Source organism: Macaca fascicularis, chromosome X (assembly GCF_037993035.2).
Source record: "Macaca fascicularis isolate 582-1 chromosome X, T2T-MFA8v1.1".
In the NCBI taxonomy this organism is placed as follows: Eukaryota; Metazoa; Chordata; class Mammalia; order Primates; family Cercopithecidae; genus Macaca; species Macaca fascicularis.
The window spans coordinates 1514773-1542369 of NC_088395.1; the positions used below are offsets into that span (position 1 = coordinate 1514773).

Genomic DNA, 27597 nt, shown 5'->3' on the forward strand with positions numbered 1-27597 from the left:
TTTGTATTTTTAGTAGAGACGGAGTTTCACCATGTTGGCCAGGCTGGTCTTGAACTCCTGACCTCAAGTGATCCACCCGCCTCAGCCTCCTAAAGGGCTGGGATGACAGAATTGAGCCACCAGGCCCAGCTAATTTTTGTATTTTTAGTAGAGACGGGATTTCACCATGTTAGCCAGGCTGGTCTCAAACTCCTGACCTCAGGTGATCTGCCCCAAATTGCTGGAAAGCCACCGCACCCGGGCAAGGCTGTGTTTATATTCTTCCCTCTAAAATCACTCGGAGGCCAGGTGCAGTGGCTCACGCCTGTCATCCCAGCACTTTGGGAGGCTGAGGCGGGTGGATCACGAGGTCAGGAGTTCGAGACCAGCCTGACCCACATGGTGAAACCCCATCTCTAGTAAGAATACAAAAATTTAACCAGGCATGGTGGCAGGTGCCTGTAATTGTAGCTACTTGGGAGGCTGAGGCAGGAGAATCACTTGAACCTGGGAGGCAGAGGTTGCAGTGAGCTGAGATTGTGCCACTGCACTCCAGCCTGGTGACAGAGCGAGACTCCATCTCAACAACAACAACAACAACAACAACAACAACAAAAAGGGTCTCAGTATGTTGCCCAGGCTGGCCTGCTGGCATCTTGATGTTGAACTTCCAGCCTCCAGAAGTGTGAGAGAACTGTTTTTTGAGCCACCCAATGAGACGATTTGTTTAGTGCTAATGAGGGGTGAGCGTATTGGTCTGGGATCAGTTCTACAGCTGATGACTCCAAGGCTCAGGGGAGGCCTCAGGCAGACTATTTTAGGGCTGCGGAAGGGCCCGCGCAGAAAGCCAGGGAATTCCGACATGCTTTGTGATCCCCTAATAAGGTTAATGCGAGTTTCTAGAGTGATCTGTCTTTGTTTGAGTACTGGGCAGCCAGCAGGGAGATTCAGACAGCAGCCGTGAGCGGGTCCCTCTTTCCCAGCTTGCCAGCAGGCTCCGTGCTCCTAGAAGCAAACGCTCCAGAGGCTCCGGACGCCGCGGCTGGATTGGAGACGACATGGGTTCCTCAGGGGACGACGGCTATCGGCTCCTCAATGAGTACACCAACGGCTTCATGGTGTCCCAGGTAGGATACGCTCTGTGGGACAAGCAGGGGAGTAGACTTCCGTTCATCACACTCACGTTCCACTGTGGGGGGTGTCGATCGAGAAAAATGATGAGTCTCCATCGTTTCAGGAGGTTTATTTCCCATCGGGAGAGACGTGCACCTGCAACATAGCCTCAGGAGGTCCTGAGGATGTGTGTCCAAGGTGGTCCGGGGGCAGCTTCGTTTTAGACATTTTAGGCAGACATGAGACGTCAATCAATATATGTGAGTACATTGGGCCGGGCGCGGTGCCTCACGCCTGTCATCTCAGCACTTTGGGAGGCCGAGGTGGGCAGATCACGAGGTCAGGAGTTCGAGACCAGCCTGGCCAATACGGTGAAACCCCGTCTCTACTGAAAATACACAAATTAGCTGGGCTTGGTGGTGCATGACTGTAGTCCCAGCTACTCGGGAGGCTGAGGCAGGAGAATGGCGTGAACCCGGAAGGCGGAGGTTGCAGTGAGCTGAGATCGTGCCACTGCACTCCAGCCTGGGCGACAGAGCGAGACTCTGTCTCAAAAAAAAAAAAAAAAGAAAAAGAAAAAACAGAAACAAGAAAACCACCCACACACACACAAAACAAGAATGGTCAATGGTGAATTTTATGAATTTTACTTTAATGCAAACATAGAGATAAGTCAGAGATTTATTTTTTAATTTATTCTTTATTATTTTTTTTTATTTTGAGACAGAGTCTTGCTCTGTCTCCCAGGCTGGAGTGCAGTGGTGTGATCTCGGCTCACTGCAGCCTCTGCCTCCCGGGTTCACGCCATTCTCCTGCCTCAGCCTCCCGAGGAGCTGGGATTACAGGCGCCCGCCACCAAGCCCGGCTAATTATTTTATTTTTAATTTTTATTTAATTATTTATTTATTTATTTTTCTGATATGGAGTTTCACTCTTGTTGCCTAGGCTGGAATGCAGTGGTATGATCTCAGCTCACTGCCACCTCCACCTCCCGGGTTCAAGCAGTTCTGCCTCAGCCTCCCGAGTAGCTGGGATTACAGGCACCTGCCACCACACATGGCTAATTTTTTCTATTTTTGGTGGAGGCGGGGTTTCACCATGTTGACCAGGCTGGTCTCAAACTCCTGACCTCAGGTGATCCACCCGCCTCGGCCTCCCAAAGTGCTAGGATTACAGGCACGTGCCATCACGTCCAACTAAGTTTTCTATTTTTTTTTGGTTTTTTTTTGAGACTGAGTCTTGCTCTGTCGCCCAGGCTGGAGCCCAGTGGCACAATCTCAGCTCACTGCAACCTCCGCCTCCCGGGTTCACGCCATTCTCCTGCCTCAGCCTCCCGAGGAGCTGGGACTACAGGCGCCCGCCACCTCGCCCGGCTAATTTTTTGTACTTTTAGTAGAGATGGGGTTTCACCGTGTTAGCCAGGATGGTCTCGATCTCCTGACCTCGTGATCCACCTGCCTCGGCCTCCCAAAGTGCTGGGATTACAGGCGTGAGCTGCCGCGCCCGGCCTAATTTTTCTATTTTTTAGTAGAGGTGGGGGGGGGTTTCACTATGTTGACCAGGCTGGTCTTGAACTCCTGACCTCAAGGGATCTGCCGGCCTCGGCCTCCCAAAGTGCTAGGACGACAGGCGTGAGCCACTGCGCCCGGCCGGGATACGTTTATTTTTTTTAAAGCTCCCTCCACGAATGGGTGTTCAGTGCGTTGGGTAACGGTATTAAACAGTACAGTGGTCTTGATGAGGTGAGCCCAGATGTTGAACAACTGCAGTTTCCAAAGATCTAAAGAGGCGATTGGAATGAAAGCGTCTGTGGCTGACTTCATGGGCTGAGGGAATGGGCTTCTCTCATGCAATCGCCGTTTTTTTTTTTCTTGAGTAAAACTGCAGTTTTGACAACACAAAACTCCACTGCTTCGTGACAGCAACACCAAGATGATGGCTGCAGGTGGTGGCGATGAGGATACTGAAACCAGCAGATCTTGGCCGGGCACGCTGGCTCACGCCTGTCATCCCGGCACTTAGGGAGGCTGAGGCGGGAGGATCACCTGAGGTCAGGAGTTTGAGACCATCCTGGCTAACACAGTGAAACCCCGTCTCTACTAGAAATACAAAAATTAGCCAGGCATGGTGGCAGGTGCCTGTCATCCCAGCTGCTCAGGAGGCTGAGGCAGGAGAATCCCTTGAACCCGGGAGGCGGAGGTTGCAGTGAGCCGAGATCCTGCCACTGCGCTCCAGCCTGGACGACACAGTGAGACTCTGTCTCAAAACAAAAACAGAAAAACCAGCAGCATTGTGCAAGGGGGTCATGTGCTGGTGGTATTTTGAGACGTCCGCAACAGCTCTCATGTGACATGAAAATATCTGTGGGTTCTCTGTCAGCAAGCCACAGGATTTTTTGGTTTTTTGTTATTGTTTTTTTTTTTTTTTTCAGAGTTCCACTCTAGTTGCCCGGGCTGGAGTGCAGTGGCACGATCTTGGCTCACCGCAACCTCCGCCTCCCAGGTTTAAGCGATTCTGCTGCCTCAGCCTCCCTAGTGGCTGGGATGACAGGCACCGCCCCACCATGCCCGGATAATTTTGTATTTTTAGTAGAGATGGGGATTCTCCAGGTCGGTCAGGCTGGTCTCGAACTCCCAACTCCTCAGTTGATCCACCTCGGCCTCCAAAGTGCTAGGATGACAGGTGTGAGCCACCGCACCCGGTGGCTCCCTCAGGCTCTTGTATCACAGCTGTGGCTTGAAGTACGCTCATGGTTGGCGGGAATAGCCCATCTTAGGAAGAGGTAGTGAAAATCAGAGTGAAATCTCTTCTCGTTCCTTGTTTGTAGAGCCCCTGAATTTTATCCCTAGGCCCCCAAGGGTTGGAAATACCTATTCCCCAGCCACCCATACATGGAGCAGCCTCCCGGGTTCCAGCGATTCTCCTGCCTCAGCCTCCTGAGTACCTGGGATTACAGGTGCCTGCCACCAAGCCCAGCTAATTTATTTTTTATTTTTATTTACTTTTCTGATATGGAGTTTCACTGTTGTTGCCCAGGCTGGAGTGCCATGGCACAATCTCAGCTCTCTGCAAGCTCTGTCTCCCAGGTTCAAGCAGTTCTCCTGCCTCAGCCTCCCAAGTAGCTGGGATTACAGGCGCCCACCACCACGCCTGGCTCATTTTTTGTATTTTTGGTAGAGACGGGGTTTCACCGTGTTAGCCAGGCTGGTCTTGATCTCCTGACCTCAGGTGATCCGCCCACCTTGGCCTCTCAAAGTGCTAGGATGACAGGCACACGCCACCACGTCTGGCTAATTTTTCTATTTTTATTTTTATTTTTTTTTATTTTGAGACGGAGTCTCGCTCTGTCCCCCAGGCTGGAGTGTGGTGGCGCGATCTCGGCTCACCGCAAGCTCCGCCTCCCGGGTTCACGCTATTCTCCTGCCTCAGCCTCCCGAGTAGCTGGGACTACAGGCGCCGCCACCGTGATCAGCTAATTTTTTGTATGCCGGCTCATTTTTTGTATTTTTAGTAGAAACGGGGTTTCACCGTGTTAGCCAGGCTGGTCTCGATCTCCTGACCTCGTGATCTGCCCGCCTTGGCCTCTCAAAGTGCTGGGATGACATGCACGCGCCACCACGTCTGGCTAATTTTTCTATTTTTTAGTAGAGGTGGGTTTTTGTTACTGTCCCAGACAACAGTCACCTGCTCCCTTTGCCTCCTTTGACCCAGCCTGCTGGGGCTACTGACTGCTCATTCGAAGCCTGTCGCTGGTTCACAGGGGGTTTGCTGGGTCCGAAATCTTGGAAGAACAATCACTTTAGGGCACATGATACCATGTCATGGGAGCTGTCAGCAGTTGAACAGAACCAGAGTTAAGGCAGAGTTAATACCACCTTAAGAGGATCAAACTTAGTGCACCCTTAACAGAAACAATTAGCTAATGCAACTTTCATAGACCAAGAGTGAACACAGACATAAGAAGATAACATTGAGTATCCCCTTGGCTGGGTGCGGTGGCTCACGCGTGTCATCCCAGCACTTTGGGAGGCCGAGGCGGGTGGATCACAAGGTCAGGAGTTCGAGACCAGCCTGGCCAATATGGTGAAACCCCATCTCTACTAAAAATACAAAAATTACCTGGGCATGGTGGCAGGTGCCTGTAGTACCAGCTACTCAGGAGGCTGAGGCAGGAGAATCTCTTGAACCCTGGGAGGCAGAGGTTGCAGTGAGCCGAGATCACACCATAGCACTCCAGCCTGGCAGACAGACCCAGACCCAGTATCCTCAAAAAATAAAAAAAAGTGGGGCCTATGGGAGGGATAGCATTAGGAGAAATACCTAATGTAAGTGACAGGTTGATGGGTGCAGCAAACCACCATGGCAGGTGTATACCCACAGCAGACCACCATGGCAGGTGTATACCTACAGCAGAGCACCATGGCACGTGTATACCCACAGCAGACCACCATGACAGGTGTATACCTACAGCACACCACCATGGCACGTGTATACCCACAGCAGACCACCATGACAGGTGTATACCCACAGCAGACCACCATGGCACGTGTATACCTACAGCAGAGCACCATGGCAGGTGTATACCCACAGCAGACCACCATGGCACATGTATACCTACAGCACACCACCATGGCACGTGTATACCCACAGCAGACCACCATGACAGGTGTATACCCACAGCAGACCACCATGGCACGTGTATACCCACAGCAGACCACCGTGGCAGGTGTATACCTACAGAACACCACCATGGCACATGTATACCTACAGCAAACCACCATGGCACGTGTATACCCACAGCAGACCACCATGGCAGGTGTATACCTACAGAACACCACCATGGCATGTGTATACCCACAGCAGACCACCAAGGCACGTGTATACCCACAGCAGACCACCATGGCAGGTGTGTACCTACAGCAGATCACCATGGCAGGTGTATACCTACAGAACACCACCATGGCACATGTATACCTACAGCAAACCACCATGGCAGGTGTATATTCACAGCAGAGCACCATGGCAGGTGTATACCTACAGCAGACCATCATGGCACATGTATACCTACAGCAAACCACCATGGCACGTGTATACCCACAGCAGACCACCATGGCATGTGTATACCCACAGCAGACCACCATGGCAGGTGTGTACCTACAGCAGATCACCATGGCAGGTGTATACCCACAGCAGATCACCATGGCAGGTGTATACCTACAGAACACCACCATGGCACATGTATACCTACAGCAAACCACCATGGCAGGTGTATATTCACAGCAGACCACCATGGCAGGTGTATACCTACAGAACACCACCATGGCACATGTATACCCACAGCAGACCACCATGGCAGGTGTGTACCCACAGCAGACCACCATGGCAGGTGTATACCTATAGCAGACCACCATGGCAGGTGTATACCTACAGCAGACCACCATGACAGGTGTATACCTACAGCAGACCGCCATGGCACATGTATACCAGTGTAACAAACCTGCATGTTCTGTACATGTATCCCAGAACTTAAAGTATAATAATAATAATAATAATAAAACTTTTTGGGAGTAGAAAAAAAAAGATCAAGCTTAGTACACCCTTAACAGAAACAATTAGTTAATGCAACTTTCATAGACCAAGAGTGAACATAGACGTAAGAAGATAACATTTAATATACCCTTAAAAGAACAATTAATTCACCCATCCCCAACAGGAATGAATACAACTTTAATGAATAAAACAGAACACAATGCTAGTTTTAAAAGGTTAATACAACATTAAAGAACAAGAATTCATATAGCTTTTTTGTTTTTTTAAAGACCGAGTCTCTCTCTGTCGCCCAGGCTGGAGTGCAGTGGTGCGATCTCAGCTCACTGCAACCTCCGCCTCCTGGGTTCATGCCATTCTCAGCCTTCTGAACAGGTGGGATTACAGGCATGCACCACGCCTGGCTACTTTTTGTATTTTTAGTGGAGACAGGGTTTTCCTGTGTTGGCCAGGCTGGTCTCGAACTCCTGACCTCAAGTGATCTGCCTGCCTCGGCCTCCCAAAGTGCTGGGATGACAGGTGTGAGCCATCGCGCCCGGCCTAATCTAGCTTTAATAGAAAAGGCGCTAATACAAGCTTAGTAGAATAAACTTGATGCAGACTTACTGTAACAAGCAGTCAATGCAATCTTAAGCAAACAGGAATTAATAACAGCTTAACAAAAAAGGTAATACCACCTGAATAGAATACATCTTAATACAAGCTTCATAAGAACAAGAACTCATAAAACCTTAACAGAATAACCTAACACACCCTTAATAGAGTAATTAATTAATACAAATAAAACAGGAGCTAAGACAACCTTAATATAATTAACAGAATAACAACCATAAAAACTTAACGAAACAAGTTAACACAATCTTAATAGAATTATTATTAATTAATTATTAATTATTATTAATCCAACCTTAATAGAATAAAACTTTCTCTACCCTTAACAGAAAAAATTAGTTAATACAAAGTTATTAGAACAAGAGCTGCTGGACGCAGTGGCTCACGCCTGTCATCCCAGCACTTTGGGAGGCTGAGGCGGGTGGATCACTTGAGGTCAGGAGTTCAAGACCAGCCTGGCCAACATGGAGAAACCCTGTCTCTACTAAAAATGGAAAACTTAGCTGGGTGTGGTGGTGGGCGCCTGTAATCCCATCTACTCGGGACGGGGAGGCAGGAGAATCACTTGAACCCAGGAGGCTGAGGTTATAGTGAGCTGAGATCGCGCCACCGTCCTCCAGCCTGGACGACAGAGCAAGACTGTCTCAAAAAGAGAGAGAGAGGACCATGCGTGGTGGCTCATGCCTGTCATCCCAGCACTTTGGGAGGCTGAGGAGGGCGGGTCACTTGAGGTCAGGAGGTCCAGACCGGCCTGGCTAACATGGTGAAACCCCGTCTTTACTAAAAATACAAAAATTAGCCGGGGATGGTGGGATAGGCCTGTAATCCCAGCTACTCGGGAGACTGAGGCAGGAGAATCGCTTGAACCCGGGAGGCGGAGGTTACGGTGAGCCGAGATGGCGCCACTGCACTCCAGCCTGGGCGATGTAGTGGGACGTCATCTCAAAATACATACATAAATTAACATAAATAAATAAATAAATAAATAAATAAATAAATAAATAAAAATGCCTGTTTTCCATAGTGGTGCAACCTCATTTGACTCCGTCTCAAAAAAAGAAAGAAAGAAAGAAAGAAATGAGTAAAAATGTAAATAAAACAATGCGTTCCTCCCCAGCCTGGCGTCCTATGGGGTGTTTCTGTGGCCATGGGTTCCCAGGGTCAGGCTGAGCGCTGACCTTTTATTTCTGCTCCTCCTTCAAGGTTCTCTTCGCCGCTTGCGAGCTGGGGGTGTTCGACCTTCTCGCCGAGGCCCCAGGGCCCCTGGACGTGGCAGCAGTGGCTGCAGGTGTGGAGGCCAGCTCCCACGGGACAGAGCTCCTGCTGGACACCTGCGTGTCCCTGAAGCTGTTGAAAGTGGAGACGAGGGCAGGAAAAGGTGAGGACAATGGGTGTTTTGAAGGAGGCATTTTAAGCGGGCCACCCTCTGCAGCCCATGTGTTTTGTACAAAGCCAGACCGTCTCCATCCCGGCTAACACCGCGAAACCCCATTTCTACTAAAAAAATACAAAACATTAGCCGGGCGTGGTGACGGGCGCCTGTCTTCTCAGCTACTGGGGAGGCTGAGGCAGGAGAACGGCGTGAACCCGGGAGGCAGAGGTTGCAGTGAGCCGAGATCGCACCCCTGCACTCCAGCCTGGGTGACAGAGCGAGATTCCGTCTGTATTTGCAGGTTTGGGGGTTCATGTGGTTTGTGTCGTAGCTACCGAGGTCTGCCCTGGGGACGTCAAAGCTGCCAGAGTGCGAGGCCCAGGCTGGGGGATTCCTTGAGCCCAGGAGTTCGAGAGCAGCCTGGGCCACGTCGCAAGACCCCATTTCTAAAAAAGACGGAAAAATTAACTGGGAGAGGTGGTATACACCTGTGGTCCCAGCTATTCGGAAAGCTGAGACAGAAGAATTGCTTGAACCTGAGAGACAGAGGTTGCGGTGAGCCTGGGTAACTGAGCAAGACTGCATCTCAAAATAATAATAATAATAATAATAATACAAAAATGAACAGGGAGTCGTGGTACACGCCTGTGGTCCCAGCTACTCAGGAGGCTGAGGCAGGAGGATTGGTCCTGTGTCAAAACAAAACAAAAAAAACAAAACCATACACACACAAAAAAAACAGCCAGAGATGTTATGCGAATGATGGGGTTTCTTTCTTTCTTTTTTTTTTTTTTGAGACGGAGTTTCACTCTGTCCCCAGGCTGGAGTACAATGGTGAGATCTTGGTTCCCTGTAACTTCTGCCTCCCCGGTTCAAGCGATTGTCCTGCCTCAGCCTCCTGAGTAACTGGGACTACAGGCGTGAGCCGCGACACCTGGCTAATTTTTGTATTTTTAGTAGAGACGGGGTATCAGCATGTTGGCCAGGCTAGTGTCAAACTCCTGATCTCAGGTGATCCACCTGCCTCGACCTCCCAAAGTGCTGGGATTACAGGAGTGAGCCACCATGCCCGGCCCTCTCGCTCTGTTTTTGAGACAGAGTCTCGCTCTGTTGCCCAGGCTGGACTGCAGCAGTGCAATCTCGGCTCACTGCAACCTCTGCCTCCCGGGTTCAAGCGATTCTCCTGCCTCAGCCTCCCCAGTAGCTGAGATTACAGGCACCCGCCACCTGGCCAGGCTAGTTTTTGTATTTTTAGTAGAGACAGGATTTCGCCCTGTTGGCCAGGCTGGTCTCGAACTCCTGACCTCAGGTGATCCACCTGCCTCTGCCTCCCAAAGTGCTAGGATGACCGGCGTGAACCACTGTGCCCAGCCTCAATATGTTATTTTAGACACTCTGGGAAATGTAATGTGTGTTTTCTCTCATGGTTCAACTGCATTTGTACTTCCTCCACCCAAAACTCTTGATGGGATTTGTCTAAACCGAACCTGACGGGGGTGCCAGCTGCCCCAGGTCACCTTTGTGCCTTCCACAGAATGCCCCAGCTGTGCGGGTGTTGGCGCTCCCAGGCAGGAATCATGTGGAAATCACCACGTTGGTGAGCTGGGGAGCGTCCGCCAGCAGGGACTCGGAATCTCACTGCTTTCTCCCTGTTCTTTTTTGTGTGTTTCAGCTTTCTATCAAAACACAGAGCTGTCCAGCGCCTACCTGACCAGGGTCAGCCCGACCTCACAATGCAACCTGCTAAAGTACATGGGCAGGACCAGTTACGGGTGCTGGGGCCACCTGGCAGATGCTGTGAGGTGGGGACTGCATCCAGGTGGTACCCCCGGGGGGCTGGTGAAGGGGCATTGGAGGAGGTGAAAGGGAAAGTTTCTTTTTTTTTTTTTGAGACGGAGTCTCGCTCTGTCACCCAGGCTGGAGTGCAGTGGTACAGTCTTGGCTCACTGCAACCTCCGCCTCCTGGGTTCAAGCCATTCTCCTGCCTCAGCCTCCCGAGTAGCTGGGACTACAGACACCTGCCACCACGTCCAGCTAGAGACGGGGTTTCGCCATGTTAGCCAGGATGGTCTCAATCTCCTGACCTCCGGTGATCTGCCCACCTCAGCCTCCCAAAGTGCTGGGATTACAGGCGTGAGACACCGCACCCAGCCTTTTTTTTAAAAAAAAAATATATATATATATTTATTTATTTATTTTTTGAATGGAATCTCGCTCTGTCGACCAGTCTGGAGTGCAGTGGCACCATCTCACCTCACCCAGCCTGAAATGGCAGATTTCTTGCAGAACCAATCATGGAATTGCTAGAGTTGCTCACCCAGAGCAGACGGTAGAAATCACCTGGTGTGGCCGGGTGCGGTGGCTCACGCCTGTCATCCCAGCACTTTGGGAGGCCGAGGTGGGCAGATCACTTGAGGTCAGGAGTTCGAGACCAGCCTGGCCAACACAGTGAAACTTCCATCTCTACTAAAAATACAAAAAATTAGCCAGGTGTGGTGGCGGGTGCCTATAGTCCCAGCTACTCAGGAGGCTGAGGCGGGAGAATCGCTTGAACCCAGGAGTCGGAGATTGCAGTGAGCCAAGATAGTGCCATAGAATTCCAGCCTGGGCGACAGAGCGAGACTCCATCTCATAAAATAAGATAAGGCCGGGTACGGTGGCTCACACCTGTAATCCCAGCACTTTGGGAGGCCAACGCGGGCAGATCAAGAGGTCAGGAGTTCAAGACCAGCCTGACCAACATGGTGAAACCCCGTCTCTACTAAAAATACAAAAATTAGCCGGGTGCGGTGGCGGGCGCCTGTAGTCCCAGCTACTCGGGAGGCTGAGGCAGGAGAATAGCATGAACCTTGGAGGCAGAGGTTGCAGTGAGCCGAGATCATGCCATTGCACTCCAGCCTGGGCGACTGAGATGAGATGAGATGAGATGAGATGAGATGAGATGAGATGATGAGATGAGATGAGATGAGATGAGATGAGATGAGATGAGATGATGAGATGAGATGAGATGAGATGATGAGATGAGATGAGATGAGATGATGAGATGAGATGAGATGAGATGAGATGAGATGGTGAGATGAGATGAGATGATGAGATGAGATGAGATGGTATGGTGAGGTGAGGTGACGTGAGGTGAGATGATGAGATGAGATGATGAGATGAGATGATGAGATGATGAGATGAGATGATGAGATGAGGTGAGATGATGAGATGAGATGACATGAGATGATGAGATGAGGTGAGGTGAGATGGATGATGAGATGAGATGATGAGATGAGATGAGATGAGATGAGATGATGAGATGAGATGATGAGATGAGATGATGAGATGAGATGATGAGATGACATGAGATGAGATGTGATGAGATATGATGAGATGAGATGATATGAGATGATGAGATGAGATGAGATGATGAGATGAGATGAGATGATGAGATGAGGTGAGATGATGAGATGAGATGAGATGAGATGATGAGATGAGATGATGAGATGAGATGATGAGATGAGATGAGATGATGAGATGATGAGATGAGATGAGATGATGAGATGAGATGATGAGATGAGGTGAGATGATGAGATGAGATGAGATGAGATGATGAGATGAGATGATGAGATGAGATGATGAGATGAGATGATGAGATGAGATGATGAGATGAGATGAGATGATGAGGTGAGATGATGAGATGAGATGATGAGATGAGATGATGAGATGATGAGATGAGATGAGATGATGAGATGACATGAGATGAGATGTGATGAGATATGATGAGATGAGATGATATGAGATGATGAGATGAGATGAGATGATGAGATGAGATGAGATGATGAGATGAGGTGAGATGATGAGATGAGATGAGATGAGATGATGAGATGAGATGAGATGAGATGATGAGATGAGATGATGAGATGAGATGAGATGATGAGATGAGATGAGATGATGAGATGAGGTGAGATGATGAGATGAGATGATGAGATGAGATGATGAGATGAGATGATGAGATGAGATGAGATGATGAGATGATGAGATGAGATGAGATGATGAGATGAGATGAGATGATGATATGAGATGAGATGAGATGAGATGATGAGATGAGATGAGATGATGAGATGAGATGAGATGAGATGATGAGATGATGAGATGAGATGAGATGATGAGATGAGATGAGATGAGATGATGATATGAGATGAGATGAGATGAGATGATGAGATGAGATGAGATGATGAGATGAGATGAGATGAGATGATGAGATGAGATGAGATGGTGAGATGAGATGATGAGATGAGATGATGAGATGAGATGATGAGATGAGATGATGAGATGAGATGAGATGATGAGATGATGAGATGAGATGAGATGATGAGATGAGATGATGAGATGAGGTGAGATGATGAGATGAGATGAGATGAGATGATGAGATGAGATGATGAGATGAGATGATGAGATGAGATGATGAGATGAGATGAGATGATGAGGTGAGATGATGAGATGAGATGATGAGATATGATGAGATGAGATGATATGAGATGATGAGATGAGATGAGATGATGAGATGAGATGAGATGATGAGATGAGGTGAGATGATGAGATGAGATGAGATGAGATGATGAGATGAGATGAGATGAGATGATGAGATGAGATGATGAGATGAGATGAGATGATGAGATGAGATGAGATGATGAGATGAGGTGAGATGATGAGATGAGATGAGATGATGAGATGAGATGATGAGATGAGATGAAATGATGAGATGAGATGATGAGGTGAGATGAGATGATGAGATGAGATGAGATGAGATGAGATGAGATGATGAGATGAGATGAGATGATGATATGAGATGAGATGAGATGAGATGAGATGATGAGATGAGATGAGATGATGAGATGAGATGAGATGATGAGATGAGATGAGATGAGATGAGATGAGATGATGAGATGAGGTGAGGTGAGGTGAGGTGAGATGAGATGAGATGAGATGATGAGATGAGATGAGATGATGAGATGAGATGATGAGATGAGATGATGAGATGAGATGAGATATGAGATGAGATGAGATGATGAGATGAGATGATGAGATGAGATGAGATGATGAGATGAGATAAGATGATGAGGTGAGATGAGATGATGAGATAAGATGATGAGGTGAGATGAGATGATGAGATGAGATGATGAGATGAGATGATGAGATGAGATGAGATGATGAGATGAGATGATGAGATGAGATGATGAGATGAGATAAGATGATGAGGTGAGATGAGATGATGAGATAAGATGATGAGGTGAGATGAGATGATGAGATGAGATGAGATGATGAGATAAGATGATGAGGTGAGATGAGATGATGAGATAAGATGATGAGATGAGATGAGATGATGAGATGAGATGAGATGATGAGATGAGATGATGAGATGAGATGATGAGATGAGATGAGATGATGAGATGAGATAAGATGATGAGGTGAGATGAGATGATGAGATAAGATGATGAGATGAGGTGAGATGATGAGATGAGATGAGATGAGATGATGAGATGAGATGATGAGATGAGATGATGAGATGAGATGAGATGATGAGATGAGATGATGAGATGATGAGATGAGATGATGAGATGAGATGAGATGATGAGATGAGATAAGATAAGATGATGAGGTGAGATGAGATGATGAGATAAGATGATGAGGTGAGATGGATGATGAGATGAGGTAGTTAAACAGCAGCCTTCCCTCTCTTTTCTTAGAGAAGGAAAGAACCAGTACCTGCAGACGTTTGGCGTTCCCGCTGAAGACCTTTTTAAAGCCATCTACAGGTAACACCCATCACTTTGAAACCAACAACTCAGATAAGATTGTGTTTATTTCTAAAGGACTTAGGAGACCCAATCAATGTACTCAAACGGGATAACCCAGGAGGAAGTCACCATTTAGTTTAAAATAACACCCCCCACCCCCACTACCATCCCAGATTCTGATGTTCGAATGGATCCAGTTGTTGAGTGGCTGCAACTTGACCCTTCCTTCCAAAGGACTACTCACAAACTCAGTGTTTATGTAGAACATGGAGGCACCGGCCAGGCGCGGTGGCTCACGTCTGTCATCCCAGCACTTTGGGAGGCCGAGGTGGGCGGATCACCTGAGGTCAGGAGTTTGAGACCAGCCTGGCCAACACGGTGAAACCCCGTCTCTACTAAAAATACAAAAGTTAACCGGGTGTGGTGGTGTGCACCTGTAATCCCAGCTACTCGGGAGGCTGAGGCAGGAGAACCGCTTGAACCTGGGAGGTGGAGGTTGCAGTGAGCTGAGATCACGCCATTGCACTCCAGCCTGGGCAACAAGAGTGAAACTCCATCTCAAAAAGAAAGAAAGAAAGAAAGAAAGAAAATAGAGGCCCAGTTTTTGATTTGGTCAGAGGTGAAGGTGAGGCCAGGGGAGACCCCAGTTCTTCACTTTGCTTTGTGGATGTGGACACAGCTTTGGCCTTTGCCTGAAGCTCTTACCTGGAATTCCAAGGTGGAGGTGGATTGATGGGCCGGTCCAGTGTTCCAGCTGAGGCATGGAGTAGAGAAGCGTATGAAGGACAAGGGGATGCCTGAGGGGTTTGCCTGCCCCCCAGCCTCTCCTCTCCTCCCCTCCTCTCCCCTCTATTCCCCTCCCCTCTCCTCTCCTTCCATCCTGTTCCCTCTCTTCCTCTTCTGTCCTCCTCTCTTTCTCTCCTTTTCCTTCTCTCCTCTCTTTTTCTCTCCACCTCCCCCCTCCTCTCTCCCATCTTCACTCTCTTGTCTCCTCTCCCTTCTCTCTTCTTCACTCTCTTCTTTCCTCTCCTCTCCTTTTCCCTCCCATCCCCTTTCATCCTCTTTCTCTTCTTTTCCTCTTCCTTTCTCCTCTCTTTCCTCCTTTCTTTCTCTTCCCTTCTCTCCTCTCTTTTCATTTCTACCTCTCCCGTCGCCTCCCTTCGCCTGCCTCTCTCCTTCTCCTCTCCCGTCTTCTCCTTTCTCTCGTCTTCCGTTTTCATGCCCCATATTTCCCCTCCTTTTTTCCTCCTCTCTTCTCCTTTCAGTCTTTCTTTCTTTCTCTCTTTCTTTCTTTTCCTTGTTTCTTTTTTTCCTTCCTACCTTCTTTCCTTTCTCCCTTCCTCCCTCCCTGTCTCCTTCCTTCCTCCCTTCCCTCCCTCCCACCCTCTCTACTTCCCTCCCTCACTTCCTTCCTTCCCCACTTCCCTTAGTCCTTCCTTCCTTCCCTCCCACCCACCCTCTCTCCTTTCCTCCCTCCCTCACCCATTTCTTTCTTTTCCTTCCTTCCTTCCTTCCTTCCTTCCTTCCTTCCCTCCTTCCTTCCTCATTTCCTTTCTTTTTTCTTTTCTTTCTTTCTCTCTCTTTCTTTCTCTCCTTTCCTTTCTTCTTTCCTTTTTTCTTTTTCTCCTTCTTCCTTCCTTCATATATATGTGAATATATGTATACATGTGTACGTATATGTGTATATATGTATCTGTTTAGTGGGCACAAGTCCCCGTCTCTTCCATGCTTACGTGTTGCGGTGTGGAGCCTGGGCTTTTAGTGTGGTCATCACCTGAATACTGACTCTGGTACCTAAGAGGCAGTTTTGCAGCCCTCATTACTCTGAGGCAAACCCCCGCAGCAGGCTCTTTAAAGAGGACAGGAGGAGAGAGGGAGCTTGCAACACATGAGCTCTGTCCGCCTCCGTGTCCAGCTGTCCTTGGCTCCATCTCACCTCCCTCCCTTACTAGTTCCTGCCTTTTCTCTAGCCTCTTCCCCCACCACCTGAATTCCCACCTTCTGGGGCCCCTGCCCCAGGATATGTGGACCCCCCCCCCCCTTCCTGGATTTGTCCTCTGGAGCTGAGCTCTGTGGGTGGGGGGACGTATTATCGACTTTCCCCTTAGAAAACATCTAAACTCCTCTTCGGATAGAAATCCCTTCCCATCGAGTGGGGAAATCCCTTCCCATCCAGATAACAATGATGCGTTCTGACTCGACCCCGGGTTTCCCAGAGCTGCGTACCCTTTGGTGGCCGACCTCTTTGTCTCTGGTTCCCCCATCCCAAATGACTCCGTGTTCCATTTCACACATACGAAGCCCTCAGGTGCACTGTGGGGTACAGCTCTGTTCTCAGCAGGGGGTTATGTACGCCCTTGCTCTGGACGCTTGCCCGGATCTTCACCGTCTTCACCAGCGTGGCTTTGCACGCCAGGTCTGAGGGTGAGCGGCTGCAGTTCATGCAAGCTCTGCAGGAGGTCTGGAGCGTCAACGGGAGAAGCGTGCTCACCGCCTTTGACCTTTCGGGGTTCCCACTTATGTGCGACCTTGGTGGTAGGTACCCCCCCCAACCCCCAATACCTCACAGCCGTGTCTCCTGTTCTCTGTAGGGAGCATGTTAGCAACGTCTTTTTTTTTTTTTGAGATGGAGTCTCGCTCTGTCACCCAGGCTGGAGTGCAGTGGGACGATCTCAGCTCACTGCAACCTCCGCTTCCCAGGTTCAAGCAATTCTCCCACCTCAGCCTCCAGAGTAGCTGGGACTACAGGTGCAAGCTCCCCCACCCGGCTAATTTTTTGTATTTTTAGTAGAGACAGGGTTTCACCATGTTGGTCTCGATCTCTTGACCTCATGAGCTGTGCCCGCCTCGGCCTCCCAAAGTGCTGGGATGACAGGTGTGAGCCACCGCGCCCGGCCTAACAATGGCTTTTATTTTCTGCATTCTGATGCTTTGACATGTAGGGGATTTCTGGTCTTGGAGGAATCATTCCTCCCGGCACTGGGCACTTCCTAGAGTCAGCAAACATCGCCGCCGCAAGCACGCTTTTCTTTTATTTCTATTTTATCTTTTTTTTTAGATGTAATCTTGCTCTATTGCCCAGGCTGGAGTACAGTGGTGCGATCTCGGTTCGTTGCAACCTCCGCCTCCCAGGTCAAGCAATTCTCCTGCCCCAGCCTCCCAAGTAGCTGGGATTACAGGTGCCCGCCACTATGCCAGGCTAATTTTTGGATTTTTTAAATAAAGACGGGGTTTTGCCATGTTGGCCAGGCTAGTCTGTATCTCTTGACCTCGTGATCCACCTGCCTTGGCCTCCGAAAATGCTGGGATGACAGGTGTGAGCAACCATGCCTGGCCCCTATATTTTATCTTTTTTTTAGATGTAATCTTGCTCTATTGCCCAGGCTGGAGTACAGTGGTGTGATCTCAGCTCACTGCAAACCTCCGCCTCCCAGGTCAAGCAATTCTCCCGCCCCAGCCTCCCGAGTAGCTGGGATTACAGGTGCACGCCACTATGCCAGGCTAATTTTTGGATTTTTAAATAGAGACGGGGTTTTGCCATGTTGGCCAGGCTGCTCTGTATCTCTTGACCTCGTGATTGACCCGCCTCGGCCTCCCAAACTGCTGGGATGACAGGCGTGAGCCACCGTGCCCAGCCCCTATATTTTATTTTATTTTTTAGATGTAATCTTGCTCTATCGCCCAGGCTGGAGTGCAGTGGTGTGATCTCAGCTCACTGCAACCTCCGCCTCCCGGGTTCAAGCGATTCTCCTGCCTCAGCCTCCCTAGTAGCTGGGATCACAGGCGTCCGCCACCACGGCAGGCTAATTTTTGTATTTTTTTGATAGACACGGAGTTTTGCCACGTTGGCAAGGCTGGTGTCGAAGACCAGACACGGTGGAAGGACCCAAGTTCCTGGTTTGAACCCTTCATGGGTCCACGGTGCGTGGAGGGCGAGTGACGTCTTCCCGGTTCATCTCTGGGGGCCAGACACATTTTGTCCTCTTCCAGGTGGCCCTGGAGCTCTGGCAAAGGAATGCCTGTCTCTGTATCCTGGATGTAAGGTCACCGTTTTCGACGTCCCAGAAGTGGTGCGGACGGCAAAGCAGCACTTCTCATTCCCGGAGGAGGAAGACATTCACCTCCAGGAAGGTGTGTTGGTGTCTGTCAGGGAAGCAGAGACGTGTCTCATGGTTTCTCCGAGCACGGGGTGTGGCTGGACGCTTCTGGGAGATGATGAAAACGTCATGCGATTTTTTTTTTTTTTTTTTGAGACAGAGTCTCGCTCTGTCGCCCAGGCTGGAATGCAGTGGCCAGATCTCAGCTCACTGCAAGCTCCGCCTCCCGGGTTCACGCCATTCTCCTGCCTCAGCTTCCCGAGTAGCTGGGACTACAGGCACCTGCCACCTCGCCCGGCTAGTTTTTTGTATTTTTAGTAGAGACGGGGTTTCACCATGTTAGCCAGGATGGTCTCGATCTCCTGACCTCGTGATCCGCCCGTCTCGGCCTCCCAAAGTGCTGGGATGACAGGTGTGAGCCACCACGCCTGGCCTGTCGTGGTTTTCTTCTTGCTCCCAACAACACCCTCAACTCCACACTGTCTGTTACTCATGATGGATGGAAAGCTGTGTGTAGGTATACAGCTTTCTTACAATTATTATTATCATTATTATTATTTGATACAGAGTCTTGCTCTGTCCCCCAGGCTGGAGTGCAGTGGTGCAATGTCAGCTCACTGCAACCTCCACCTCCCGGGTTCACGCGATTCTCCTGCCTCAGCCTCCCGAGTAGCTGGGATGACAGGCGCCCGCCACCTCGCCCGGCTAATTTTTGAACTTTTAGTAGAGACAGGGTTTCCCCATGTTGGCCAGGCTGGTCTCGAACTCCCGACCTCAGGTGATCTGCCCACCTCGGCCTCCTGAACTGCTGGGATTACAGGCTGGAGTTCAGTGGTGCAATCTTGGCTCACTGCAACCTCCACCTCCCGGCTTCAAGTGATTTTCCTGCCTCAGCCTCCCAAGTAGCTGGGATTACAGGTGCCCCCCACCACGCCCGGCTAGTTTTGTATTTTTAGTACAAACGGGGCTTCACCATGTTGGCCAGGCTGCTCTTGAACGCCCAGCCTCAGGTGATCCACCCACCTCGGCCTCCCATAGTGCTGGGATGACAGGTGTGAGCCACCGTGCCCAACCAGGTGAGTTTTTTAGTGGTGAATTCTGAGATTTTGTTACACCCATCCCCCGAGCCATGTGCACTGTACTCAATATGTACTGTTTTTAAAAAATTATTTTATTTTATTTATTTATTTTTGAGACAAAGTTTGCATCTGTTGCCCAAGCTGGAGTATAGTGGCACCATCTCGGCTCTCTGCACCCACCACCTCCCCAGTTCAAGCAATTCTCCTGCCTCAGCCTCCTGAGTAGCTGGGATGACGGTGCCTGCTACCACACACCTGACTAAATTTTGTAATTTTTAGTACAGGTGGGATTTCATCATGTTGGACAGGCCGGTCTCAAACTCCTGACCTCGGGCGATCTGCCCGCCTCAGCCTCCCAAAGTGCTGGGATGACAGGCGTGAACCATCGTGCCCGACTTTTCTTTTTCTTTTCTTTTCTTTTTTTTTTTTTTTTTTTGAGAGTCTTTTATCCCTCACCCACCTCCCCACATTTCACCCTGAGTCCCCAAAATTCTTTGTCTCATTTGTATGTCTTTGCATCTTCGTATCTTAGCTCCCACTTGTAAGTGAAAACATCCAATATATTTTTTTCATTCCTGAGTTCCTTCATGTAAAACGGTGGCCTCCAGCTCCATCCAAGTTGCTGCGAAGGCATTATTTCTTTCCGTTTTATGACTGAGTTGTATTCCATGGAGAAAACATCAAATCGAACTAGCTTGGTCGCGAGAGGCTGAGATGAGACCTGAAGGATGAGAAGAACCTGGTTTATGTGAAAGAAACAGCACGCTGGCCGGGCGCGGTGGCTCACGCCTGTAATCCCAGAACTTTGGGAGGCCGAGGCGGGCGGATCACAAGGTCAAGAGATCGAGACCATCCTGGCTGACACGGTGAAACCCCGTCTCTACTAAAAATACAAAAAATTAGCTGGGGAGGGTGGTGTGCACCCGTAGTCCCAGCTACTTGAGGCTGAGGTAGGAGAATCACTTGAACTGGGAGGTGGAGGTTGCAGTGACCCAAGATCCAGGACATCTTAAAAAAATAAAGCCTTGTTTTAGGAGCAATCAGCGTATGCCAAGGTCCTGAGTTGGATGAAGAAGGCTTTAAGATTTCCTATTACAGCGTCCATTGTCCTCTCAGATTGTTAAGGTCCAGGCCCACTGTGGTGGCTCACGCCTGTCATCCCAGCACTTTGGGAGGCCGAGGCGGGCGGATCACGAGGTCAGGAGATCGAGACCATCCTGGCTAAGACGGAGAAACCCCGTCTCTGCTAAAAATTAAAAAAGAAAATTAGCCGGGCGAGGTGGCAGGCACCTGTAGTCCCAGCTACTGTGGAGGCTGAGGCAGGAGAATGGCGTGAACCTGGGAGGCGGAGCTTGCAGTGAGCCCAGATGGTGCCACCGCACTCCAGCCTGGGCGACAGTGTGAGACTCTGTCTCAAAAAAAAAAAAAAAAAAAAAGAGGTAAGGCCCAGGGCAGTGACCCCTGCTTGTCATCCAAGCACTTTAGGAGGCTGAGGTGGGTGGCTCACTTGAGCTCAGAAGTTTACCATCAGCCTGGGTAACATGGTGAGACCCTGTCTCTACCAAAAAAAAAAAAAATAGCCAGGTGTAGCCGTGCACAGCTGTGGCCCCAGCTGTTGTGGAGGTCGAAGTGGGAGGATCGCCTGAGCGTGGCAGGTGCAGGCTGCAGTGAGCCATGATCGTGCCACTGCACTCCAGCCTGGGCGACAGAGCGAGACTTTATCTCAAAAATAAAAAAATAAAAAAAATGAAAGAGTTTGTAGCAACACTTGTTGGTTGGATAGGACCTGAGAGAAAATGTTTTTTTTGTTCATGGTTTTGCAACCTGAACAACTGTTAGGATACCTTATGGTTTAATGGGAAGCATCCAGGGTTGGAATCTGGAAGCTGCACGTGAGTTCCATTTACCATGAGACCCCAGGCAAACTGCCTGCTTTCTGTGACACATAGTCACATCGTTTCTCCTTCCTTCCTTCCTTCCTTCCTTCCTTCCTTCCTTCCTTCTTTCCTTCCTTCCTTTCTTTCCTTTCTTTCTCTTCTTTCTTTCTCTCTCTCTGTCTCTCTCCTTCCTTCCTTCCTTCCCTCCCTCCCTCCCTCCTTTCTCTCTCTTTCTTTCTTTCTCTTTCTTTCTTTCTTTCTTTCTTTCTTTCTTTCTTTCTTTCTTTCTTTCTTTCTTTCTTTCTTTCTTTCTTTCTTTCTTTTTCTTTTTCTTTCTTTCTTTTCTTTCTTTCTTTCTTTCCTTTCTTTCCTTCCTTCCTTTCTTTCTCTTTCTTTCTTTCTTCTCTTTCTTTCCTTTCTTTCTCTTCTTTCTCTCTGTCTCTCTGTCTCTTTCCTTCCTTCCTTCCCTCCCTCCCTCCCTCCTTCCTTCCTTCCCTCCCTCCTTCTTTCTTTTCTTTTTTCTTTTCTTTTCTCTCCCTTCCCTTCCCTTTCCTTCCCTTCCCTCCCCTTCCCTCGCCCTCCCTCCCCCTCCCCCCTCCCCTCCCCCCCTCCCCCCCTTTTTTCTTGACTGAGTTTCGCTCTTGTCGCCCAGGCTGGAGTGCAGTGGCGGGATTTTGGCTCACTGCAAACTCCACCTCCCAGATTCAAGAGATTCTCCTGCCTCAGCCTCCCGAGTAGCTGGGACTACAGCGGCCCGCCACGAGGCCCGGCTAATATTTTTTTGTATTTTTAGTAGAGGCGGGGTTTCACCGTGTTAGCCAGGATGATCTCGATCTCCTGACCTTGTGATCTGCCCACCTCAGGCTCCCAAAGTGCTGGGATTATAGGTGTGAGCCACCGTGTCCGGCCTTTTTTTTTTAAAAAAAATTTATTTATTTATTTATTTTTTGAAGTGGAGTCTCGCTCTGTCGACCAGTCTGGAGTGCAGTGGCACTGTCTCAGCTCACTGCAACCTCTGCCTCCCGGTTCAAGCAGTTCTCTGCCTCAGCCTCCTAAGTCGCTGAGATTATAGGCACCCACCACCATGCCCAGCTAATTTTTGTATTTTTAGTAGATAGGGTTTCACCGTATTAGCCAGGATGGTCTCGATCTCCTGACCTTGTGATCCACCTGCCTCGGCCTCCCAAAGTTCTGGGATGACAGGCGTGAGCCACCGCGCCTGGCCTGAGTTAACTCTTTCCTGCACAGAGCTCACCAAGATCTCTCCCAAGTTTGGCACCTTATGACTTTGCAGGAAACGTATGACGAGACTTGAGTGTTTGACATCACACACGTAAAAGATAAAGGGTGACTCTTCGGTGTTTACTCCAAATCTGGGAACGGGTCTTGACTGGAGGTTCGGTTCAACTCATCAGATAGCAGGTGCTGACCGAATTCCCAGGGCCTCCTGGAATCCACGGCTTTGAGTCATAATAGCAGGTGTACTTTTGCAGGAGACATCAGAAAGAAAGAAATCACAACACGGGCCAGGCATGGTGGCTCACACATGTAATCCCAGCACTTTGGGAGACTGAGGCGGGCGGATCACCTGAAGTTGGGAGTTCGAGACCAGCCTCAGCAACGTGGAGAAATCCTGTCTCGACTAAAAATACAAAAATTAGCCCGGTGTGGTGGTGCATGTCTGTAATCCCAGCTACTTGGGAGGTTGAGGCAAGAGAATCGCTTGAACCCAGGAGGTGGAGGTGGTGGTGAGCTGAGATCGGGCCATTGCACTCCAGCCTGGGCGACAAGAGCAAAACTCCATCTCAAACAAAACAACAAAACAAAAAAGAAATCATAACATGATTTTTTAAAGGAGAAGGAGAGAGGTCCACCCATCCTGATGGTCCATGAGGACGTGGGCACAGCCTCTGTGTGTATTGGGGACAGTGTCCCAGCTCTCCTGTGAGGTCCACCCATCCTGATGGTCCATGAGGATGTGGGTACAGCCTCTGTGTGTGTGTTGGGGACAGTGTCCCAGTTCTCCTGTGAGGTCCACCCATCCTGATGGTCCATGAGGATGTGGGCACAGCCTCTGTGTGTGAAGGAGACAGTGTCCCAGTTCTCCTGTGAGGTCCACCCATCCTGATGGTCCATGAGGACGTGAGCACAGCCTCTGTGTGTGAAGGAGACAGTGTCCCAGCTCTCCTGTGAGGTCCACCCATCCTGATGGTCCATGAGGATGTGGACACAGCCTCTGTGTGTGAAGGAGACAGTGTCCCAGTTCTCCTGTGAGGTCCACCCATCCTGATGGTCCATGAGGACGTGAGCACAGCCTCTGTGTGTGAAGGAGACAGTGTCCCAGTTCTCCTGTGAGGTCCACCCATCCTGATGGTCCATGAGGATGTGGGTACAGCCTCTGTGTGTGAAGGGGACAGTGTCCCAGTTCTCCTGTGAGGTCCACCCATCCTGATGGTCCATGAGGATGTGGACACAGCCTCTGTGTGTGAAGGAGACAGTGTCCCAGTTCTCCTGTGAGGTCCACCCATCCTGATGGTCCATGAGGACGTGAGCACAGCCTCTGTGTGTGAAGGAGACAGTGTCCCAGTTCTCCTGTGAGGTCCACCCATCCTGATGGTCCATGAGGACGTGAGCACAGCCTCTGTGTGTATGTTGGGGACAGTGTCCCAGTTCTCCTGTGAGGTCCACCCATCCTGATGGTCCATGAGGACGTGGGCACAGCCTCTGTGTGTATTGGGGACAGTGTCCCAGCTCTCCTGTGAGGTCCACCCATCCTGATGGTCCATGAGGATGTGGACACAGCCTCTGTGTGTGTGTTGGGGACAGTGTCCCAGCTCTCCTGTGAGGTCCACCCATCCTGATGGTCCATGAGGACGTGAGCACAGCCTCTGTGTGTGAAGGAGACACTGTCCCAGTTCTCCTGTGAGGTCCACCCATCCTGATGGTCCATGAGGATGTGGGTACAGCCTCTGTGTGTGAAGGAGACAGTGTCCCAGTTCTCCTGTGAGGTCGACCCATCCTGATGGTCCATGAGGACGTGAGCACAGCCTCTGTGTGTGTGTTGGGGACAGTGTCCCAGCTCTCCTGTGAGGTCCACGTATCCTGATGGTCCATGAGGACGTGGGCACAGCCTCTGTGTGTGTGTTGGGGACAGTGTCCCAGCTCTCCTGTGAGGTCCACGTATCCTGATGGTCCATGAGGACGTGAGCACAGCCTCTGTGTGTATGTTGGGGACAGTGTCCCAGTTCTCCTGTGAGGTCCACCCATCCTGATGGTCCATGAGGACGTGAGCACAGCCTCTGTGTGTGAAGGGGACAGTGTCCCAGTTCTCCTGTGAGGTCCACCCATCCTGATGGTCCATGAGGACGTGAGCACAGCCTCTGTGTGTGTGTGTTGGAGACACATATCATTCAGTATTTTCTTATCTTTCTCCTGAGCCTTTTTGTTTTTCAAGGCTAGATCTGCAGGTCACTAGCCTGGAAGACCTGGGAAAGGTATGACCCATCCCGGTGACCTTTTGTACCTGAAATAGGTTTAGTCAAATGGGATTGGATGGCAGGCTGACCTCAGGGTGCCTGTCCTATTGCCCTGTGTTCCAGGGGATTTCTTTAAAGACCCTCTTCCGGAAGCAGATCTGTACATCCTGGCCAGGATCCTCCATGACTGGGCAGATGGAAAATGTTCACACCTGCTGGAGAGGGTCTACCATACTTGCAAGCCAGGTAAGCTGTAGGGTTTGCATATCAGCTGTGCTTGTGACTCGGGGCAGAACTACACGAGTCACATTGAGAAGGCAGGCACTGAAATCATCCCACAGGTAAGTGTAGACATCCTGCCAAAAGGCTTTCCTTTTAGATAACTACGTACAAGAAATAGAGTCCTAATTTCTCTTCTATTGATAAAACCACATAAAGATGGAAAAAGTGAAAGGTCCTCTGAAACTTCAGTGGCCTCACTTTGGTGAAACTGTTTCAGAATTAGGCTAGTATTTGTGTGTGTCATGAGGACAGTGCCTCACTGACTTCTGAGGTCCACCTATCCTGATGGTCCATGAAGATGTGGGCACAGCCTCTGTGTGTGTGAAGGGGACAGTGTCCCAGTTCTCCTGTGAGGTCCACCCATCCTGATGGTCCATGAGGATGTGGACACAGCCTCTGTGTGTGTGTGTGAAGGAGACAGTGTCCCAGCTCTCCTGTGAGGTCCACCCATCCTGATGGTCCATGAGGATGTGGACACAGCCTCTGTGTGTGTGTGTGAAGGAGACAGTGTCCCAGTTCTCCTGTGAGCTCCAATCATCCTGATGGTTCATGAGGATGTGGGCACAGCCTGTGTGTGTGAGATGGGGACAGTGTTCCAGCTCTCCTGTGAGGTCCACTCATCCTGATGGTTCACGAGGACGTGGGCACAGCCTCTGTGTGTGAGATGGGGACAGTGTCCCAGTTCTCCTGTGAGGTCCACTCATCCTGATGGTTCATGAGGATGTGGACACAGCCTCTGTGTGTGTGTTGGGGACAGTGTCCCAGTTCTCCTGTGAGGTCCACTCATCCTGATGGTTCATGAGGACATGGGCACAGCCTGTGTGTGTGAGATGGGGACAGTGTTCCAGCTCTCCTGTGAGGTCCACTCATCCTGATGGTTCATGAGGACGTGGGCACAGCCTCTGTGTGTGAGATGGGGACAGTGTCCCAGTTCTCCTGTGAGGTCCACTCATCCTGATGGTTCATGAGGACATGGGTACAGCCTCTGTGTGTGTGTTGGGGACAGTGTCCCAGTTCTCCTGTGAGGTCCACTCATCCTGATGTTCATGAGGACGTGGGTACAGCCTCTGTGTCTGTGTTGGAGACAGTGTCCCAGTTCTCCTGTGAAGTCCACCCATCTGGTGGTTCATGAGGATGTGGGTACAGCCTCTGAGTGTGTGATGGAGACAGTGCCCTGACTGTCCTCTGAAGTCTGGTTGTCCTTATGGTTCACTGGGACTTTGGCACAGTCTGTGTGTGTGATGTGGACTGTGCCCCTCCCTTTCTAGGTGGTGGCATTCTGGTAATTGAAAGCCTCCTGGATGAAGACAGGCGGGGCCCTCTGCTCACGCAGCTCTACTCTCTGAACATGCTTGTGCAGACAGAAGGGCAGGAGAGGACCCCCACCCACTACCACATGCTCCTCTCCTCTGCTGGCTTCAGAGACTTCCAGTTTAAGAAAACAGGAGCCATTTATGATGCCATTTTAGTCAGGAAATAACTTTTTCTTGTGATCTGGAACTACTGTCAAAGCACACAAGACATAATAATAAAGAGATGTATCTCCAGTGGCTTCTTGTTCTTGGTGTTCACACGATAAGTGACTGGAGGTTTCTATGGACAGGGTTGGACTGCCTCTACTTTGTAGATTGTTTCCCGGGCTTTACTGAGGATCACACTGATGGGGGTGGGAGAGCTCAGCTTTGACATTGACCGTAGGCAATGTTTGGGTCCTCTTCATGCTTTAAAGTGGGGCTGCAGTGTTCACCTTGAGAGGTGTCTGTTAGAAGCTTCATCCTGAACAGAACTTTGGCACCAGTGATGGATGTAGCAACAATGGGTGTCTATGAAATATGAGGTTCTCCTTTCAGGCTGCCTTGCACAGCTCTGTGAAGTATTAGTGATGCCATTTCAACAGTGAGAAGTGTTCAACCGTGAGACAAGCTTTCTCTCTCTCTTTCTGCCTCAGACAGTCCTGTCTGTCTCTCCTGTATGGATCTGTACTCAAATCTTTCCATGCAGCCGCCATGAGAACACAGGCATTTGCCGTCAGATTAGATCACGCCCCATCTGTGGATACAGAGAAATCAGCAGAAGATGTTACCGAGGAGGCAAAGATTTCCCTCCTACCAATCTCGTACCCATCTCTCCCTGGGCCTCTTCCGTGATGTCAACAAGGTTTTCTACTTCTTGTTTTCCTCTAGTGTACGTTTTAGATGATTTTGGTACTTTCTTTACTCTCAGTCTAAACGCTTTTTTTTTTCTTCCAACTAAAAAGATGAGAAAACAAAACAAATGGAATAATTGTCAAAGCAAGTTGTCGTGGGTTGAATTCTGTCCCCCAAAAGATCTGTCCAGGCTGTGGCTCCTGGAACCTGTGAATGGGATCTTATTGAGAAGT

The 27597-nt window shown here is 49.8% G+C and overlaps 1 protein-coding gene across 1 annotated transcript; it reads left to right on the forward strand.

Moving 5' to 3' along the window:
* The first annotated feature begins 890 nt into the window (after positions 1-890).
* ASMT (acetylserotonin O-methyltransferase) lies at positions 891-26767 on the forward strand. The gene is made up of 8 exons (XM_074029247.1): positions 891-1106; positions 8455-8629; positions 10296-10425; positions 14356-14424; positions 16823-16941; positions 18397-18537; positions 25059-25181; positions 26486-26767. Exons 1-8 carry the CDS (start codon positions 1038-1040, stop codon positions 26695-26697), a joined length of 1038 nt encoding a protein of 345 aa, XP_073885348.1. The 5' UTR covers positions 891-1037; the 3' UTR covers positions 26698-26767.
* The last annotated feature ends 830 nt before the right edge of the window (positions 26768-27597 follow it).

Coding starts and splice junctions, on each gene's coding strand:
- ASMT (XM_074029247.1), top strand. CDS start 1,038: ATGGGTTCCTCAGGGGACGACGGCTATCGGCTCCTCAATGAGTACACC. Junction 1,107..8,454: donor ACGGCTTCATGGTGTCCCAG/GTAGGATACGCT, acceptor TCCTCCTTCAAG/GTTCTCTTCGCCGCTTGCGA. Junction 8,630..10,295: donor GGAGACGAGGGCAGGAAAAG/GTGAGGACAATG, acceptor TGTGTGTTTCAG/CTTTCTATCAAAACACAGAG.